The sequence below is a fragment of the Mus musculus genome, chromosome 4 (genome assembly GCF_000001635.26).
Source record: "Mus musculus strain C57BL/6J chromosome 4, GRCm38.p6 C57BL/6J".
Classification (NCBI taxonomy): domain Eukaryota; kingdom Metazoa; phylum Chordata; class Mammalia; order Rodentia; family Muridae; genus Mus; species Mus musculus.
In genome coordinates, this window is record NC_000070.6 from 88,409,955 (window position 1) to 88,431,572 (window position 21,618).

Sequence of the window (21,618 nt, forward strand, 5' to 3'; positions counted from 1 at the left end):
CAGGGAGTTTGGACCAGTGATGGTTGCAAACATACACTGTCTTCAGCTACAAAGCTACCAACTGATATCAATAAAGAAAACCATCACTTGGTTTAAGGAACCACACCTGTACTAAATTACATAGTCATTGGCTTACTGGAATGACCTGGGTTCCCTATAGTCCTTCACATTCTTTTATTTTACATAACATCTGAATATATTAATATACTAGAGTAAGATAAAAAATATATAGTAGTTACCAAACGGGGTTAATCAGAATTTCTCTACTTGTAATTGTTCCTTGTGACCCATAACACAATGGGAAACACATACATTACAGATACATGTCCAGGTAAAGTTTACTGTGAGTACACTTGCTTCATTGATCATAAAAGCTCAGCCTTCTTATAGGTGTAAGGGCTTCTCTTTAATTAAACACTTAATGGAGATAAACCAGTTCATGTCTAAAAGAACACAAGTTTAAAGTAAATTGTTACAGAGGCAGCATCTCATGTAAATAGTAATGACATTAAGAAAAATAATTATCACTAGCATGCCAAACATCAATGGTTCTGCAAAATTTCTCATTTACTGCTTTGACACCTTTTTGATCAAAATGATATTTTCAGACAAAGCATAGCTGTGTCAAGTGCATCAGTCTGCCTGTGTTCTTTTCCTCCTAGCCACCCTGCTATCCCTGAGAGTTCTCCCAGAGTTTAAGAAGAAAGCTGTATGGACCAGAGCGTATGGGTGGTGACAGTCACAGGACCCAGCAACATTCTCCATGGGAGGAGACAGACCAGAGAAACAGAAGCTTTTTAGGACTGCTATCTGAGATCTATGAAAAGTGATCCTCACCATTGGAGGTCATGAGAAGATGGCTACATACTGACATCTCACTGTGTGCGTGGCCAGGAGAAGGGTGCATTCCTTGGGTACCTGGGCATTTAAAACTGAAATAGAACATGACTTCTATATGGACAGAGTTCATTGTAAAAGTTATCTTTTCTTTGTGAAAACTAGAGTATATTTTCTCTCCCTCAAGTTCTAGTAAAATAATCTTATGAGTTTTGTGCAATGTGACTTTTATTTTTAAGTGTGTGGGAAGATTTTGCCAATGAAAGCAAACCATACAGGTGACAAGGTTGTGATAATCTATTTTCCATGAAGCTGTGTCATTGAGTTTTATTCTTGTTGATAAAACCCCCACTTAAGAGAACTGCTAGGCACATTCCAATCACTAGGCATGATACTGACTGGTACCCAAGTTAAACTCATCAGTGATAGGTAGAATTCCCATGCTGGGTTGTCATGAATACACGTGAAAGTTATCCAATTCACAACATTAGTGGCCACAAAGGAGGCTATTAGTTCACAAACCAAGAAACTCATGGTTGGTCTGATAAATCCTGATGCTGTGGTCTCTTTCTCTGGAGAGCATGCCTCCTACTTAGCAAAACGTCCGCCAGCTACCATTACCAAGACTAAAGAACAGTTCTTTCCCCCACCGGCATGGCAGAATCAATACTGGGCAGACTCTAGGAATACACGTAGGTCTTTTAACAAGTATTGGGTCCCTGACAGGTGGGATATACTCAGTGGTTAGGCCTAAGTCAGGTGTTGACCTGAGTCCTGGACACAGAGGAGGTAGCCCCAAGCAAACTTGAACTGGGTTTCCCTGGGAGAAAGATGATAGGATGCTAGACCAGCAAAAAGGGATACATGTCTCCTCAGAAGATCAATCTTTTTATAAGACTGAAGATCTCTCCACCAGAATATTAGTGACCTAAAAGCTTAAAGTATTAGTGGTCTAAAGATAGTATCATGATTTCAGCTCTGGCATTGGCTAGAGACTCAGGCAGCATTATACTTTTGATGCTTGTTGATCATTGTGACTTCAACTGGGGCCCAGTCTTCAACCAGTCATCTGAATACACATACAGGGGATCATTAGGAAGGAAAGTCATGGCACCAAAGTCAGGCACTTTTGTGTCTTCCATACAAAGACAAGTGCCTGGCCTTTCACAAACACAGAACTGCTGACATTCACGGGTGGCATGTATCTTCTTGTTGTCCCAAAGGGCACTGAGTTACAGCAGCACTACTGGTTCTAGTTTCCAAATATATAATTCCTTCACAGATTGGACTACAAGGAGATAGTTTAAGCCAAGAGAAAAAAGAAGGTAGAAGCAATGTATACCAGCTTTTCTTCTCCTTCCCATATGCACTGTTGTGTATGTCCTACCAACTAGAGACTGAAAGTCATCTAGCATTTACTATTGGGTACCAGATTGTGAAAACACTAGATGTTTCGTTTTGCTTAGCTTGTTTGAAGTCTTGCAACAGTACCATGGGGAACATTGTTTTCGGCTTTAAAATGGAGCAAAAATATCTATTTCTACTGCATCAGACATCTTGGCTCCCACTTTAAGGTGCACATCTGCTAAGAAAAACACCAGGCCTTTGGCACAGGGAAGCCTGAGAGTAGTGTAACAGACCAGGTTTTTCTGCATGCATTAAAGTGCTCTGGATTCCAGAGTACCTTGGAAACACAGGAGACAATGATTAGTGAAGAGGAAGTTGGCACTGGAGACATTTTCTCATTGTGAATCAGCAACCAAACATTTGCTGTTGCCCAAGGAATGCACAAATCTGCCTAGACTTCATATTTCAGATTTTCCATGTCTTTTCAGTCCGGTTTCTTCTCAAACCTGGTGTTTCCTCCTGCTCTTCACAGGAAAACAGAAGTTTACAAAAAGAAGGAAATAAGGTAATCCTCAGCCCTCACTTTCCGAGCTCTTGGTTTTGAGCAGTCATGGATGGACAAGTCATGGGGTTGTCTGGCTATTGGTCCGCTAAAGAATCTTCGTTGCTAGCACTAAAGACTAAATTCAAAGCTGTGCCACTGAAATTATAATAACCTCCCTCCTGATTACCTGTGTGACCCCAAGTAAGAGGTAAATTGTTCGGTCTAGATGTTTCACTTTTTTTTTTACACAAACAGGAAGCTGCTTCTTTAGACCATGTCCGTAACTACATAAAGGAGGGTTTTGTTACAAGTCTTCTCCTGTCAGCTTTTGAAAACACAAGTTGCCAAGACACAAAGTATTTGGGCATGCGCCTGTGTAGGGTTTAAGCTACTGTATGCATCTTGGAAGTATCCAAGCATAGACTGGACTGGAAAGGTGTACATTTGGCACAGATATGGGCATCTATGCAATTGTCTAAAATCATGTTACAGTCATAATAACTCCATAGTAACCAAAGGGCCACCTTCTCTATGGCCTGGCCACACAGCAAGGAGGCATCCATCTGCATCTCACGCTCAAAAGTCACTTGCCACTTGGCATCCTGATGTTAAGCCTTTTCATTTCTAGAATCACTCAATTTAGTAATATTTTGTTGCAATAAACCAGACTAAGTGAGCAGTAGTTAAGGTGAGGCAGTGCTGTATGCAAAGTGGAGAAGCCACTGGGAAATTAGTGAGTAGATGGTGGAAGAGTTTGAAGATGCTGAACTCATCATCTTAGTCAGAGCAGATAAGTAGCCCCTATGCATTTGAAGAGACACCTCTGATCATCTGTGATGCAAGATCACCTCTCAAAAGAGCTCCAGGGTGCATTCTGTCAGATCTAAGAAGTCTGATTGTCTTTCTATCTCTACTAGCTACAGCTCAACTTAGCAGTGTTTCTAATCGAGAGGCTGACCCAGTCTACAGTTTATGCCTATACTAATCTTACTATGTTGGCTAACATCTTGCTCTTGTACATCCAAGTCTCCCAAACCCTAAAACATACATTTCTGTAGTTTTGACAGCCAAGTTTTATAAGGTAGGGATGCGCTTCATGACACAGCAGCAACCTGAACTAAGATACAGGAAGATGCTTAATTTTCTGGGTATATGTAATGTTCATGGTTCTAAGGGCAGGGGAATTTGTTATCTTAGAATCAGAGGGGACTCTTTTACCTCATCCCCTTCATATAAATCTGTTAGTTGCGAGTGCAGAAGTTAATCAATTGGTTTCTCAAGTCAATTGAATTTACTCCAGTGAATCTATCTCTCATTAACATTACAGGAAAACATTCAGAGTTTTCAAACTCATTATAAATGTAACTTGTATAAAGCCCGCGGCCCTGGTGAAGCAGTGTCTGCTGCACCTTTGGGGATTTGTTCTTAAAGCTCAGGAGCTTTAGAACACGGGACCACAGTAGATTTTTTTTTTTTTTTTGTCCAGTTCTATGTTTTTTTTTTTCGCTAGCAGATGCCCAGTGTTGTATTTGCTGCAGCTTAGACCACCAGTCCATCTTCTCACCTGTTCGACAGGCTACCTCACACGTTCTTCTGTTTGACAGAAAAAACTCGGAGGAAGTCTTTTCTTTCTGTATAAAGATGGCTGTAGGTGAAATACATACCTATAGTGCAAAAAGAGTAAGGTTGGTTAATCATTTATCTGTAAAGATCCATGGTTTTAGGATACAGGCAGAGGGTTGTTTGAATTCTAGGAGCAGCCACAGTTAACAAGGAAGACTCAATTAGAGCACATGAACTGTCCAGATCTTATACAGGAAGGCAGTGCAAGCAAACTCATCCTACTCACTCACTCTAAGGCAGGGTTCCCCTTCCCCTCCACCCCCCGTTGGTAGCGTTCATCACTATCTCTAAGCTATCCCCCCCTCCTTTATTTGTATGTGGTATCCTTATACTTGAGAGCTGTTATCTCCCAGATATGATTATTATCTTGATAATTTGTGAAGGGTAGAGGCAGGAAAATGTAAATAATAAAAGTCTTTTCCCCACTCTCCTGGAAAACATTTAATCGGTCGAGCTTGTTCAAATATAGTTTTCTATTAGCCCACCCTACCTCCAATTAATTTACTTTTAAATAACTTTACTCTTTGATTTCAGGTTTTCTGTGTTACTGTACCTATTAGTGGGTTCAATGTGATATTTCCACACGTGCATGAGAGATGCATTCATCAAATCTCACGTCCCTTCTGCTGGCTTCCAGCCCCACATAATTACTAATCAACTTTCATGTCAGTTCTTAAATCTTCACACATAAGCAAGAACATTATAGCTGCCCTTGCTTAATGTGCTCTCTGTTTCTCTTCGTTGTTCTGGAATAACAGAAATTCAGGCTTTGTGGCTAGATGACCCACTGTGTGAGCATGCAGCATATTTTCTCTATCCATCCATGCTGACAGCCTCCAGGGCCCCACATCTTTCTATTGTGAAGAGTGCATTCTTTTCCATACGCTGCTAACTTCACTTCCTTTTGTCCTCTCTTTGGGGCAGTTGGATCATATGGTAGTTCTATTTTTAGGTTTTTTTTTTTGAGGAACTTCCACACTGTTGCAGGAGTAGCTGCACTAATTTGCATTCCTAACAACAGTGGTTTCTTTTTCTCCACATCCTCACTAACATTTGTTTTTGTTGTTGTATGGTTGATAGCCAGACATTCTGACTGAATCTGTTGCCCTGGTGGTTAGTAAAATGGAACATTTATTTCATAGTTCTTGTGTGTGTGTGTGTGTGTGTGTGTGTGTGTACTTTGTAAGTATATTCATATCACAAACACATTCTAATTGTACTACTAATTTCATATTGAATTTCTGGGGTCTCTATACCTTCTGAAGACTTGGCAACTGTTTTCTCCCACTCTGTAGGTTTTTTCCTTTACTCTGTTATTTGCTGTGTAGAAGGAACAAACTAAGGAAAGACTGCCAATTTTCACGATTGGCAGAAGTCATTAACTTTCCTTAGTGCTCAAAGTAATCTAGGGATTCGATGCAATCTCCATCAAAACCCTGTTGTCATTTGATGTTTGTGGCTATTTGATGTCATCTCATTAATTCTTGCTTTTGTTCTCTGAGATATTGGTACCTCATTCAAGAATTATCATTTGTACCATATCGTGAAGTCTTTCACTGGTACTTAGAGTTTCAGGTCTTATGTTAAGGCATTTGATAGTTTGAGTTGATTTCTGTGTAGGGTAAGGGTTGGAGTCATGTGTCAGTCTTCTGTGTGAGTGTGTGTGTATGTGTGTATCCTTTTCTCCTAGTGCTGTGTGTTTCTCTGATGTGTATTGTTATTGTTGGCATGTTTATTTCTGGATTCTCTATTCTGTTTCACTAATAAATGTGCCTTTTATGCAGTATCTTCCTGCTTATTACTGAGCTCTGCCTTATGTCTAGAAACCAGGTGTCTATGTCTCTAGCTTTGCTCTTTCTATTTGATTCGGTAGCTTCTGGGCTTGCATACTAATTGTATTGGTTTTTGTTGTTGCTGTTCTGTGTAGCATGTCATTTGCTATTTTATTCTTATTAAAATTATTTTCTTAAAAGCATATGTGTTTATGGTACTTGCACATGTGGTTGCTGGTACATACACCATGTGTGTACATGTAAGTGGCAAGAGGGAGACTCAGCTCTTGACGATATCACTCTCTGCCTTATAGCATTGAGATGAACCGGGTCTCTCACTGAACCCAGAGCTGGACTAACAGCGCACAAGGCCCAGCAATTCTTCCTTCAACAGCCCCAAGTTATAGGTGTGTGGCCATGCCCAGTTTTTTAGTGGATGCTGGGGATTCAAATTCGGGTCCACATGCTTGTGCAGCATGCCACTTACCCCCTGACTGATGACCTCAGTCCTCAAATGACAACAGGGTTTTGATGAAGATTGCATCGAATCCCTAGAGCACTTTGAGTACTAAGGACAGTTAATGACTTCTGCCAATCCATAAAAATAGGCAGTCTTTCCATCTTCTAATATCTGACATTTCTCTCATCAGTGTTCTGTACTTTTTTTGTAGCGGAACTGCCTAAGTTTGTTCGTAGGTATGTTGTGTGGCTATTGTAACTTAGATTTCATTCATAAAATTCTTCCTTGGCAAATTCATTATGTGTGGAAGAGTTTTAAACAAATAAACAAAACAGAAGGTAGATCCTGAGTAGACAGCCCCAAGTAGCATCAAGTGGTAAGAAGAGTTGATTTGAATGAACTTGGAGTTCTTTATCTAAGAAAATTAGAGAAGAATGTGGAGCATGTGACATCCAGCTTAGGTACTGCCCACATCAAATGCTTCTTTTGTTGACACTGTCCTCCTGCCTCACTCAATCTATCTCCCTCCTAGTAGTTCTGGCGAAGTCTTTATTCATGTCCGCAACCCCACACACTCAGTTGTTTAGACTCCCTTCTTTCCTATGCATCTACCTTTTCCTTCTCTTGTCTAATTGCTCTGACTAAAGTGAAGATGACATTGCAAGAGAGAGTGGACATCTTGTCTTGTTCCTGAAAGACTTTGGTTTTCAACATTCAGGATGGTACTAGTTGTGGGCTTGCTATACTTCACTTGTGTTTCCATTTTATCATGAATGGAGGTTGAACTTTATCAACTGATTTTTCTACACCCACTCACATGACACTTTATATCATGTGGTAGTTTATTGGTCTGTGGAGGTTGAGCCATCTTGCACCTGGGAATGAAGCCTAGCTTCTTACAGCGCATGGTCTTTCTGATACACTAGAACTTTGTTGACTGGGGCTGTTGTTTTATAGTTCCTTCTTATTTCCTGTAAAGTTTTGATAATGGTAATGCTAGCCCAAATGATTAATTAATGCAAGAAGAAGTAGTACTGGCTACTCTAAAATCTTGGTAAAATTCATCAGTGAACCCATCTCATCCTGGCTTTTCTGCACCAGGAGATTGGTTACTAGTTATTACACCCAGGTAATCTATTCAGGTTTTTCTATATTCTATTGGATTTCCATATCCTGTTGGTTAAATTTTGGTAGGTCATTTATATCTATTTCCATATTTTCCAATTTATTAACAGAATGTTTTTCAAAATAATTTCAACTGATCATCTGTATTTCTGTGCTGTGGACTGTAATGTCTCCTTTAACATTTTAAACTTGATTTTTTTTTTTGTATCTTCTATTTGTGGAGGTTGTCCTAACTGAAAGGTTTATCCACTTTTGTCTTTTCAGGTAAATAACTAGCTTTGTTTCACTGAGCCTTGGCACTTGTTATTTTATGGTTCAGTTCTGGTCTGATTTTTATTTCTATTCATATAATATCTTGGGATTTAGTTTATTCTTGCTTTTCTTAGTCCTTGAGATGCATGATTATGTTGTCTATTCAAAATACTTCTTAAAATATTTTTGTTCATTGTTCTTTGTATTGTTTTATGTGTGTGTGTGTGTGTGTGTATGTGTGTATACCACAGGTTTGGGATCCTGTATTTCCATTGTTTTTAAGAAATTTTTAAGTTTCCCTTGGACTTCTCAGTGGTCTTTTATTTGTCTGTAGGAGAAAGTGAAAGCAGGGTGTAGCCAGCACCTGATTAAGCTTCCTTGTGGACTTCCTTGGGCCATGTACCCTGTAGGCAGGAGCACTAACTGAAGCCTTAGCATTGCTCAAGGCTGCTGCAGTCTACCCCTGTGGTCAGAGAAGCATTAGACCACAGGTAAGTCTTGTCTTACCCTGTAAGTGGCAGGCACCCATGCTTGGATCTGTGGGAAGAAATGGTTGGTCCTCACACTGCTGTGAGTCTACACTCTACTAGCCCTACCTTGGTCTCAGAGGTCAAGTTCTCCAATCCCCTGTATCCAACACAGCTTGTTAGGACTCTGTGCATTCAACCTTAGCCAGAAGGAGATTCTCCCACCCTTAGTGGTGTATATGGCATGGCAGGACTTGGATATTTTGTATCTATTGCTATGCCAAGCCTTTTAATATCATAGTGCATTAGTTTCACCCAGTAGTTTGTTGTACTCACCTCAAAATGTAGCTCTGTGCCTATTACTTAGTGTTTTCTTTGTGCAGCAAAGTGCTGGATGTCTCTACTTATCCATCTTATAAATCCATCTTGAAATATCACACGCATATAACTCTCTCTCTTTCTCTCTCTCTCTCTCTCTCTCTCTCTCTGTGTGTGTATGTGTGTGTGTGTGTGTGTGTGTGTGTGTGTGTGTGTGTGTTGTATGTGTTGTGTGTAGTTTATTTTTCTTTTGGAGACAATGTCTCTCTATATGGCCCTGCCTGTCCTGCAACTGACTAAAGAGATCTCCCTGCCTCTGCCTCCAAAGTGCTGGGATTAAAGGTGTGTGTCACAAAGTATGGCTCAAGTGTAACTTTTTAAAAGATCTATTTCATGTGTTCATAAGTGTTTTACCTACCTGTGTCTATGTGTACTATGGGCATGCCTGCTGCCAGAATAGAGGGTATGGATCCCCTGGAACTGAAATTATGGATGGTTGCGAGCTGCCATGTGGGTGTCCAGGTTCTCTTTAAGAACAGTAAGTGCTCCTAAGTAATGAGCCATCACTTCACATCCTACAACTGTAAGTTTTTGTTCTAAAGTTTTTCTTGAGCCTTTATCACCAACTTCCTATTTGCCTGCTCAGGGTGCTAGCATGTAAAGCCAAACAGAAAACAAAATCGGTATAAATGGGGAAAAATAGATAATCCTTCTATTTCCCATTTTATATAATAGTTGTGTCCTTGTGGTCCAAATGTCTATATTCCATGCATCTTGCAAGTATATTTTCTGCTAGTTGCATTGTTTTTGTTGGAAGTGAAATTGTGTAATACTTGGTTTCGTGGTGCCCCACAAAAAGCACTGGGGCCTTAACTAGACAATCTAGTTTGACTGTGCTGGGCTTCCTCTTTAGTTCCTCTCCATTTGCTAGTCTGTGTAGGACAATGACAGTATAAACCAACACACACATGAAGGATGCCAAACCAAATATCTACTTACCTATGAAGAGCATCATGAGGTACAGCTTCAGCACATAAGGGAAACAGGTAGATAGGTCGAACGGAAGCACGGTGGAGTTTGTACCAAATGACTCAAAATAAGGCAGTGACTGATAGATGGTGAATGCTGTTTAAAGAAAAAGCATCATGAAGATTCCCTTTCTGGGTTACAGAAGGGTACGTGCATGTGTTTCTAAGAAAGGAGATTTCGAATTGACAATAACAGTTTTGTGGTGATTGCCGAGTCCTTTAGTTAAAGGTTCAGCTTGACACAGAAATCTGTGGCATGATTATGTGTCTTAAATTGTTCTAGCATTATTGTTAATTATTGCCCATTGTGCACTGTGCCGTTGGTTGAATCCACACATTTCATGCTTACATGGAAAGACTATATGGCGCTTCTTAAAATGATGAGTTAAAAATACATCTGTCTCCTCGCTCACAAATAGGGAGAAAGTCAGGATGGAAAGTGCTGCATACTATTTTCTTCTTGGAGTTACATGACACATGTTTAACATAGTGAAGACTCTGAGCAGTTTTGCAATAATGAAATGGATCACCCATCATTCTGTCACCATTACTGGCCTTAGGATATCTGTTTTGTTCTCAGCCCTAGAAGTACTTAATACAAATTTAGAGGAACTCTGTGGGAAATACTGACATAAATTATTCTGTGGGAGGAGGCTAGTTTAGTTTTAGGGACATAAGAGGATCCATGAAATTATATCACATGTATAGATTTTTAATAGCATTTCATGCAGTAAAATGGCATGCTATAGTTCTCTAAGCTGCTGCCATCAGGAAAGTGAAATAAAAGGTAGTTAGATTTTTGTCTTACATGTATCAGTATTTTGCCTGCATGTATGTAAGTGTACTACATGCCTACAGTCCTGTGGAAGCTGGAAGAGGGTGGTGAATCATCTGAGACTGAAGTTACAGACAGTTGTTAGATGCCATATAGGTGCTAAGAACCAAACCCAGATCCTCTAGAAAAGCAGCCACTGCTCTTAACTGCTGAGCCATCTCTCCAGCTCCTTGATGCACTGTTTTTTTTTTTTTACAAGTTATTCTCTAATTATTTCAAAATAAAATGTGTTGCAGTGTGATAAAGTCAGAAGCTGAGGCAGATAGATATGGGATGAGTGGTATTGGTGCAGGGCTGCCAGTGGACACCAAGCATGCCATTAACAAGGGCAGCCTCCAAGTCTTGAACATCTGACATAGGAGTAATCACTGGATATTTATAGGAGATGTGTTTATTTGTTGAATTTATCAGACATGAAAAATATAGCTGTAAAATTATATAAAAAAGGAAAACAAAACAAAAACAAAAAACTTAAATAAGAGTTATTAACTTTATTAAAAGTAGTTTTCCTTCCCTGCAGAGTTTTATACTCTGGAAGGTCCAGCATAGGCAAAGTTCCCAGACTCCCCTTCTCCACTACCTGGAGTTAAGCATCATTAACACTGTGCCACGTGTGTGCCTTGGTTTTTTTCTGCTGATATTCAGTTGTTGAGAGAGTGATTTACAAGATAATGAAAGGGAGAAGATTGTAGGGCATCGATATCAAAACAGGCTTCCCTCAACAGGGAAGCACTTAGAATACTGAATACCAACAACAGAAATGTTTCTTATATACTTATTCATCCCTCACTTTTAGGGAAAGAGTTCATTTTACAGTCTTTAGAAAATTTTAACTCTTTATTTTGTTAATATAGTTTTAATTGAAAATCACAATGTATATATTTATGGATCACAGTGTGGTGTTTTTATATATGTATATAATGCTGAATGATAAAATCTAGTATTCAACATCTCGTATTTTTTTTTTAAAATAAGATAATTGAATTTACTGTTTTGGAAGTGTACACAATTATCGACTGCACTCTCTCTGCTGTATATGTCTTAAAACTGTATCTCTCCTAATGTAAACATTATACTCTTTCCAACATCTATTCCTTCTGTGTTCCTTATAGAATTTCCATATGACAAGACAAGTAAGTGCTCTTAGCAAATCTTCCATGAATGAAGAATTTCATTCTTAAAGAATGGGTGACTGGGTTTTAATGGTTTATAAAACATTATTCTCTAGATTTTCTGAAAATATTATATTTTTAACAATTCATTTTAAAACAATAGAAAATTTAAAATTCTGACTTATTATTTCTAGTCATTAATAAATATTGAAAACACATGATGTTCTTTTATATACTAGTCTTTATATACTCACAATTATTGGCAACAGCACTCTTTATAATGTCTATATTTTCCTGTAGTTACTTTAAATGCTTTTTGCATTATTTAAAATTTTTAATCATGACTTTCAGAAGAATCTCCCTACAGCCTATGAAATCCTCTACTGGGGGAAAGTGTTTGTTTTTTGTTTGGCCTCAAGTACTTTGAAAAGTGCTTACTTTAGTTCCTTGATTTATTAGTACAGGCAATAGTTGGTCTCCTGTTTGTTGGCCATGTATACTGGTGCACATGAGGAAGGAAGCAAAAGGTAGACACCTGTGTGTGCACATGGAACTAGTCTAATAAGGGACATGCAATCAAGAAGCATACAGATGTCTAGTTGCAACTGAGATGTACCGTATAAAATAATAATCTGTGGTGCTGTACTGGGGAACTATTTTAGTTTAGCTTTCCTCTGAAAGTGGCTACTCATGGACTGGTAGTCAAATGGTCACTGGCAGAGATCTGATACTTTGGAGATGGCAAGAGACCCTCTAGCCAGAGATGACCAAATTTCTAAGTACTAAAAAATTAAAATGTAGGTTCTCTGTATGTTAAACCCAATTTGGGGATGTAAACAGACTCAGGGGTGAAATGAGTTGCCCCATACTCATAGTTGATGATGGCAAGGACTTGGGCCCTGACACTTGTTTCTAGCCCAGTATTTTGTACTCTGTGTAGGACTACCTCCACCTTGAACTTTAATGCTCTCCCTCTCCCCTACTCTTATTTCTTCCTTTCCTCCCATTCCTTTTTCCCCTTTCCCCTCTCAATCTTTGTGACAGTGCCCCTCTACATATCCTTGGCTCGCCTGGAACTCTATGTAGACCAGGCTGACCTGGTGTCTGCGCTCAGTGTTACAGGTATACCCCATTACACCCCACTGAACTTTGCTTCTTAATGGTTTGCTTCTTTGAAGCAAGAAAATAGACTGGGAAAGTTAACATCAATAAGCCAAGAACCATTAAAGAATAGCAATTTCCCTATCAAGAAATTAGTGAATGAATGATTATAGCTCAATAGCTTATGTCAGTCAGAAATACAACAGGTCTCTTACCTTCAGCAAGAACACACAGAGGGTAAATTGGCATCCAGAGTGTTTGACTGAGCCATGTCAAGGCAGCATAAGATGTCCCTATGACTGACAGCATGCTGTAAGTGTACCTGGAAGGAGACAGGTAGTTCGTAAGCATCATTTGCTGCTGCTGTCTGGGAAATAAGAGAAGAAAATACGTTACTACAAATTAAACACTGGAATGAAATTGGAAGTGGGAATTACATGCTTTATTTCCTATAGTTTAAGTAAGGACAGGGGTTAAAATGGTGTATTGTTGCAGGAGGAAACCCGTGTCTCTCTGCCTTATCTCATGGGGTGGATCATAGATAATTATACTGCTGAAGAGAGCAAGAATGTAGCTCTTACCTCCTCCCAAGAAATTACAGCTATAAGCTTCCATGATTAATGACTTCAATTTTATTTAAAAGCCAAGCTCATTTTATGCAGCAACAGTTAGGCTTCTTGAAAAGACAGGCCTATTTGCACATATTTTAAAAGATGATGTTATTAAAACACAACCCACAATTTCCTATCTACCATCCCTCTGTTTCTGCAGCATTGCCCAGTTACACAATCGGAACTGGTCTTAGAAGCAGGTTTGGGGTACAGTAAGTAACTTTAAACCTGCTAGTGCAAAGTATTCAATGTGATTTTATTTCTATAAATAAACCAATGGTTTCTACACCTAAACACATGTCAGAATTAACCAAATGGCCTATTTACTCACAAACTTCTTTTCCTTTCTTTCTTCTTTCTTCAGTTCAGGATCCCAGCCCATGAGATGATACAACTCACATTCAAGGAAAGTCTTCCTCAGCTAAACTCGAATTTTGTAGGAACACCCAAGGGTGTGCCTCCTTAAGGCCCTTGGAATCCAATCAAGTTCATCGTATCAGCCATCACAGTAACTCCCTAATACAGATCAATATCTATTTTTTCTTTTGTTCCTTGTGGCTTTGGTGTTCTATCTAAGGGTACAATGTCAAATACAACTTGATCTTTTGCATGTAGCATCCAGTTGCCCTATTGTCTTTTGTAGAGAAGATGATATTTTCCCCATTGATTCTCTTTGCAAAACTTAACCCAAACTAGAGGAGGTTATCTTTGAACTGACAGCTGTGTCCCCTGACTGGTCGATGGAGTAGGGTCACTCATGTAATAATTGCTGCTCTGTAGTAAAGTCCTGAATTGGAAAGAGTGAGAAGAAGTGTGTTCTTATAAAAGTTTAATTCATCTAAGTTCAGGTTTCTATGATTTTAAGATCAGCATTTCAATTACTGCAAGAAAACCAGTTGACATTCTAACAGGGCTTTCAAAGACTGCAGATTTACTTGTGAGTATTGGCATCTGCACAATATTAAGTTCCAATATGGGATGTGTTTCTAATTCTCAATGAATGTCTTTACTGTACAAGGTCTGCCTATTTTTTGCTGAACCTGTTCCTGAGTACTCTATTCTGTTGGAGATATACAAGGTTGGTTTTGTTATTTCATTTTCAGATAGTTCACTGCAAATATATAGAAATGCAGCTGATTTGTATTAACCTGGGGTTGTGTTGTGCAACTCTACTAAACTTGTTGGTCACTAACACTTTTCTACCATCTGGAAGCCTTTTACAGTTTTCCCTAATTGTTGTGGCTAGGAATTCTAACACAATGTTGAACAGAGTAGCAAGAAGGGATGTCCTTATCATGTTCTTAGGAGGACAGCATCTGACTCATCATTAGCTCTCATATTAGCTGTAATCTTTTCACAGGCACCTTTAGCAGATGACTAAGATCCCTGCTCATTATTTTCTTTCATTTTTTTTCACAGTAGATTGAGATAATTGTGCAGAGATAAAAACAGTATCAAAATGGGAGCCCAGAGGTTTTACTACTGGCTATAAGGGAAACAAAAGCTTATATGTGAGTACTCATGGCATATTTCTTATTGCCAAAATGTGGGAATAATGCAAATGTGCATCAACTATGAGAATGATCCAGGGCTTTGTTGATACAATGGAAAATTATTTAGCCACAAAATGCCATGAAATACCATTACATGCTACAACACTGTATTGAGAACATTATTCCAAGGGAAAAGAGGATGGTAACAAAAGACCAGCTATTCAATGATTCCATTTACATGAAACACAAAGTGGGAAAACCCATATAGTACAAATATGGTTGCCAGGGCCTGGGGAAGGAAGGAGTCAGGAATGATATGTGCATATGGCCATAGATTTCTCATGGGTGATTCTTCAACTGAATAATAGTGGTGGTTGTACATCTCTTTGACTATACAGAAACTCACATATTTTATATTAAAAAGTTAAATTGTGGTAGGTAACTTATATCTCAATAAAGTGGTCATTTATGAGAAGGCAAATGGCTTGCCCAAGATCATGTATCAAATAAATAGTGGAAGTTGGTTTCATCTTGCTGTATCCTCTTATGTCCCCAAATCATCCCATGATAGTTTACTGCTACTTTTTGTGTGAAAGGCATTTTATTCTGTTGAGTTTATCTGAGAATGGATACTGAGGTAGACGGGCCCATATTCTAATGTAGTGGAAAGCTGTGGTTCCTAGGGAGGAACCAATGCCATGTATAAATAGGAAGTCACAGGCTACAAACGTGCTACCATAAAGTGCTATGCTGGAAACATTAAATAACTTACTAAGTACACATACAATCTTTAGGACTCAACCTATTGCTGAGGCTATATTTTAACTTGGTCACATTATTAACAATAGGATAAAAATATCAGAATAAAATACCCAATCTCAGCCACAAAATAGAGACTCTTTTGGGGCCTGCTCCCATCCAGATATTTGAAGCAATAGCAGTTCCTAGGGATGCCACAAAAGGACTAAGTTAGCCATTAGATCCCACTAGAAATGGCTATGAGGTACATTTTTCCCCAGAGAAATGAGGTCCTAATATAAAATATTCTTGAAGTTACAGAAACTAAATGTTGTAGTTTGCTTCTCTGTTGCTATAATAAAGCATTGACCAAAACCAATGGTTTGGGGGTAAGAAAGACTCTCAAGTCATATTCCCTGACTGAAGCAAGTCAGGGCAGGCTCTGAAGCAGTGAGGAGCAAAGGTGCTTGCTGACTTGCCTCCAGGCCCATAGTGGGCTGGACCATCCTCCATCAATTAACAATAACAAAATGCTTCCACAGGCCTATGGGATGGAGGCAATTCTTCAGATGAGGTTCCTTTTTCTCCAGGTCAGGTTGACAACTGAAGCTAACTATGATACCAACTTTGTGGGTTCTGACAAGTAACTAAAGTCCATTATTAAAATGATGCATGCTAGACAAATGATAAGGTCCCTTCTATTAGTATATAGCTATGAGGTCATTTCAGGTCAGTGTCATGGCAAAGCCTTGTACTGGGGACCTGAGGGCTCAGATTTGCACTTGAAATACAAAGATTGGTTCTCATTTTCCTTCATATGCCCACTATGGAAAGTCCTACATGTACATTTCTATTTCCATATAAAACAATATGCAGTGATGTTTTTCTGTCTCGTTCACAGTAACCAGTACGAGCAGTTATTACTCATTTCACTAAAGCAGTTTTCCCTTGTATTATAAGATTGATTGATAATTGAGACATGGTATCACTATGTAGTACTGGCTGGCCTGGAGTTAGCTATGGAGGCCAGGCGGGCCATGAACTGACAGAGATTCACCTATCTTTACTTCTGAGATTAAAGGTATATCCCACCGTGCCTAGCAATTTTGCTTACTTACCTTACCATATCCAGTAGATTCCAAAGGATGAATAAAACACACACTACACATTTCTCTTGGACCTCCTCTTGACTGGTGATCACCCCAAAGAGAATGATCACTCTCTCTGTGAGCTAAAACAAAAACAAATGAAGAATTGTGGTCATCTGTTAGGCCATTTAAGTAATTTTCTAATTTTAAAAAACAGGGCTTTGTTTAAAAGAATGCTTTAACTGGAAGTACATTTTCTAACCTATTAACAGTGGCTGTCTCTGAAAGGGCTGTGTTATGAATGACTTTAATTTTGTTTGTTTTCCTGTACTTTTATAATTATATATAATTAAACAAAGGGAGCATTTTACCTAAGTCAAGATATTTTCTCTCTTCTTGACACATGCACATTTCTATTCATTTTGTCGATCTCCTACTTGAATAGCCACTATGAATTAGATCAGCAACTCTCAATTTGTAGGTCATGAGCCCTTTGTGGGGGTCAAACAACCATTCACCGGGGTCACTGAAGACCATAAGAAAACACAGAAATTTACATTACGATTCGCATCGGTAGCAGAATTACACTTAGTAAGTAGCTGTAAAAATAATTTTATGGTTAGGGGTCACCACGACATGAAGAACTATATTAAAGGGTTGCAGCATTAGGAAGGTTCACAACCACTGGGTTAGATAGTACAATAAAAATGGCCCTGCCTTCAGAGTTAGTGGTGGAGAATGTAATTACAGTACGTGCTGCAGAGGGACGCACAGTTAAGGAGATACTTGCTGCCAGAGAGAAGGATGAAGAGAGGTTCATGAGGACAAGCAGCATTTCGGCTGGCTGCTGACTGATGGATGGGAATTACCTAGTAGAGTAGATATGAGGAAAGCCATCCCAGGCAAGAGCAGCCTCCGCAGAAGTAGCAGTGTGATGATCTACACTGCCTTGAGGAGGATCAAGAACCGCAGAGAGGCTGGAGTGGGTGGGGCGAAGGAAAAATAGGAAAAGAAAATGTGTTTGGGGCTGGATTGTTAAGGGTTTTGAATGACAGGCCAGAAAATTTCTATTTTAGCCAATAGAGAAGCCAGTGTAACTTTTTTTTTGTCAGGGCAGTAATATAATCCTAACCTTCCTAAGCCAGTGGAAAATAGAAAGAATTTAACATATTCTTGGAATATATGTTATATATGCCAAGTTATAAGCATTTAAAGATCACTGAAAACTCACATATTTTTGGCTTAGTTCCAATTACCAACTTAAATAAAACACAGTCCTCTTTCCCTGAAAAGTTTAAAGTGCCTTGTGTTATATTCACATAGCCTGTATAGTCTACATTTTTGTGCTTAAAAGGGCATTTCTCTTTGCTTTCAGTGGTCAAAAAAAAAAAAAAAAAAAAAAAAAACCTTGAGATTGATGGAGCATATTAGTGGCAAAGGAAAAGAAAACAAAAAGGGGGTTGATGGGTATTTTGTATTGCTGGTTTTTTTTTTTTAGCTGATTAAGGGAAAAAATCCTGGGATAATCCACAACAGACTCATGGGCTTTTAGTGTTAAAAAAAAAAAAAAGCCCAAGATTTGTCAACAGCAGTCCACATGATCAGAAATCCACATGTATAAGCTATGTCAGCGTGTTTATGACTACGGAGGTGAGTCAAGAGGGCCCCTGCATGGCTAAGGGGAATTAGACATGATTCAAACTTAGTCAATCTATGGGAGTTATCCATAGAGCTCTTTCCTTTCATCAATCCTTCTCTAAGATATAATGATCTAGTTTCTTGATTTAGCGTATATAAATTCTTCTAAACTGCAATTTAAGTAGCTGAGTAACCCATCCTGGCTGACATGACAAATGGCAGCTTTTGGATGTAAGACTTGAGCATCACACAGATATTCAGGCACCATCTCATCATGGATTGCTTGCAGACCTGGTGGCTAGGAAACGTGTACTTCCTAGTCACCCATGCTATGATCATAGCATTTAAATTCTCTGGATTCCAGCTTTCATCCAAGTGAGACCGTTTGGGCTGGGATTACAATGTTCTACATAGAAGGATCCTATCAACTTCAAGTTTTAGCATGCTCAACCATGAGCTTAGAAATCGATACTGTGTGCATCCATATGTGTGCATTTCCCGAGGTTTTCTTTTTTTTGTTTTGTTGGTTTTTAGAATTTTTGTTTGTTTGTTTGTTTGTTTGTTTTGCAAAGCATAAGTTCTCTGAGTTTTAGGCACTAACCAAATGCAAGATGAGATAGTGTCTAAGTATTTGGGAGATGCAGCCTCACTGGTAGATTTTCCTCTGCCCTTTAAATGGTAAAGACAGAGGAAAATCTACCAGTGAGGTTGGGGCTATATGATGAAAATATATTAGAACATCAGGGAAGGCTCTGTGAATCCTTGGTGATGAAGTCTCCTGTTGCATAAAAATCAGCAGTGGGCATGCCCTCAAGTGCCAGCATGTATACAGAAATAGGAAAGTTCCTGCCACGTGAAATGTCAACCTAATTCATTATCTGATGGGTATTTAACTATATTCAATAATGGCAAAATAGAGGAATTTTGCTATAGATAGTAAGTTGATAAAAGTCAATACTTATTACTTTCTGCCAATTTCAAATTTATAATTTTATATTTAATCTCCAGCATAACACTAAAAAGGCACTGTTACTATTTATTTGCTTTTACCCAAAAGCATGTGTTTTCCTAGGTGACAATGATTTCCTTCATGTTTGGAATCAAAATCTAGACAATGACTCTAAGTCCTGCATTCATGTTGGGGGCCCCTCCAGAACCTAACATTCAGGCAATGGCCGGTTCTTTAAAGGAGTTTCTATAGCTGCTGAGATGGCTCTGCAGGTCATGGCACTTGCCAGGCAGGCCTGGTGACCGGAACATGCAATCCTGAAATCCTTGTAGACATGTAAAAATGAAACTGACTCCTCAACCTTGTCTTCTGACTTCTACATGTGCAGCCAGCACATATATATTTAATTTTAAAAACTGACAAGTTATGTTGTTGAGTGCCAAGGTACTTTATAAAACTGAAGGATTTCTTGCCTGTGTATGGATGGCTCCAGCAAGAAATTCTAAATAAACTGAGTGTTCATACACAAAAGAATGCATGAAGGTAGGGGTGGGGATTGTTAAGAAGAGCCTTCTAGCAGGATGGGGAGGAGGCATGAAATGCTCAAAAGTCATTAAGAAATGTATGAAACTATAAACAGTATTGTTTTAATTTAAGAAATAGGAAAAAATGGAAGGGTAAAAACACTATCCTGACTATGGGAAGAATTTCTCAACTCAATAAGTTTCAATCTCAAAATTATTATTTTTACCAAAATTATAACTATTTTACATATTACTAACATTTAAAAAAGCACAAAACATGCATTTGTGTGTGCATGTATGCATGTTTGAATGTGACGAGATATATGTACATACGTGTGAACATATGTGTGGAGCCAGAAGTTGATCTCCAGGGTCGTTTTCTGTTCCTGTCTACCTTGTTCTTGAAGCCAGGTCTTTTTGTGGAACCCAGATCGCACGGATTCATTGAGACCAGCTGGTCAGTACAATCCAGGGCTCCTCTTTTCTCCACCTGCCCAGCACTGGGTCTAGAGGTGGATGCTTTACTGTAAATGTTAATTAACTGTGGCGCAGAGGGGTATGGAGTGAGGCGTGAGTGTATGGTGTGAGTGTGTGGTGTGAATACATAATGCACGTGTGCGGGTCAGAGACAATGCTCGGGAGTTAGCTTTCTCTCTCCACCTGGGTCCCTGGGGATTGAACTCAGTTTGCCAGATTTGTGGGGCGAGCACTTTCCTCACTGAGCAATCTCTCTGGCTGTTATTTACCTCAGAACATCCAGGAGGTTCTTGTGTTAATGTCTACTTTGTAAGGAACAGACCATTGTCTGGATGTCAGTTTTGGAGTGGCTACCAACATAACAAAAATGAGAAGATCTGAGTGTTTAGATCATAATAATCCGAGTCATACTTCCAGAGTTTGATTCCAGATCTGTAGGAAGTATTGTTCATGGGACATTTTTCTGCTGAGATAATGAACACTCTCAGTGGATTTTTAAAAGCCATCCTGCATTTGTAAGATCACACTATAAAGATCATAGCTTTGTACCTGTTCACTGAAGATCTCCATAGATCAGAATGACAAGACCTGAAGACCCTAACTTCCCCTTCTAGTGAGCTGTATGTGCTCAATGCCACAGCAGCTTTGTCCCTAGTAATAAAAGCCCGTTCTGAACCCAAGGAACACAGGGAGAAAAATCTGTGAATAGTTCAAAGATGACTTAGTTTAGCAAAGTCAGCTGCTTCGAAGCCTGGAGAAAGCAGTCTGGAAACCACTGTCCTCTCACAAGAGACTTGGACACTCTCCTTTGAGATGCCTTCCTTGCCTTCAACACAAACAGGAGACAGAGCTGGTGACGTTGGTTAATACAACAGTGTTCTGGGCACTTGACTACCATGAGTGGAACCTATGCTGGCATGATCATTTAGAGGAAATCATTTGTAGTGTTTTGACTTACAGATTTTTTTTTTAAGTTGCATAAGCATGTTTAAGATTGGACGGGCATCTGCCGCAGTATTCATGGTGGTTGGTGGAGGGGCAGGGATATGGCTTGGAACCACCTGTAGCTGTAGTCAGCTGATCTATATTCCCCTGAGAGTTACCTACAAGGTAAACCTGTCAAGCGCTGTGGGACAAAGGTTGATCTGGGCTTGTTTTCCCCTGTCTTTAAGTTTTATCAAGGAAAGCTTCTGAGGCTTCTGCAAGACTGAAGACTCAACACAGGCTTCAAATCAACCCTCGGGTGTGGCTGTGTCCCCATTCTACGGTGGTCAGGTTG

The 21,618-nt window shown here is 39.2% G+C and overlaps 2 protein-coding genes across 11 annotated transcripts in view; one reads left to right on the top strand and one right to left on the bottom strand.

The window, feature by feature from the left end:
* Focad (focadhesin) overlaps window positions 1-1,057 on the top strand; it is a 316,392-nt gene extending 315,335 nt beyond the window's left edge. For all 4 annotated transcript variants that reach the window (XM_030253421.1, NM_001081184.1, XM_011250013.2 and 1 more), the window contains one exon: window positions 663-1,057. In XM_030253421.1, the coding sequence (XP_030109281.1) occupies window positions 663-736 (74 nt within the window). In that variant the 3' untranslated portion in view covers window positions 737-1,057. The remainder of the gene's footprint in view (window positions 1-662) is intronic.
* The window catches only part of Hacd4 (3-hydroxyacyl-CoA dehydratase 4), a 31,250-nt gene that overhangs the window by 2,268 nt on the left and 7,364 nt on the right, over window positions 1-21,618 (bottom strand). For 2 of the 7 annotated variants that reach the window (NM_001377100.1, NM_025760.5), the window contains 4 exons: window positions 16,782-16,894; window positions 13,037-13,143; window positions 9,745-9,870; window positions 4,001-4,392 (listed from right to left, as the gene is read on the bottom strand). In NM_001377100.1, the coding sequence (NP_001364029.1) occupies window positions 4,310-4,392; window positions 9,745-9,870; window positions 13,037-13,143; window positions 16,782-16,894 (429 nt within the window). In that variant the 3' untranslated portion in view covers window positions 4,001-4,309. Of the gene's footprint in view, window positions 1-159; window positions 2,709-4,000; window positions 4,393-9,744; window positions 9,871-13,036; window positions 13,144-16,781; window positions 16,895-21,618 lie in introns of those variants that run through there. The other 5 variants (NM_001377099.1, NM_001377098.1, XM_006538190.3 and 2 more) reach the window with 5 other exon arrangements.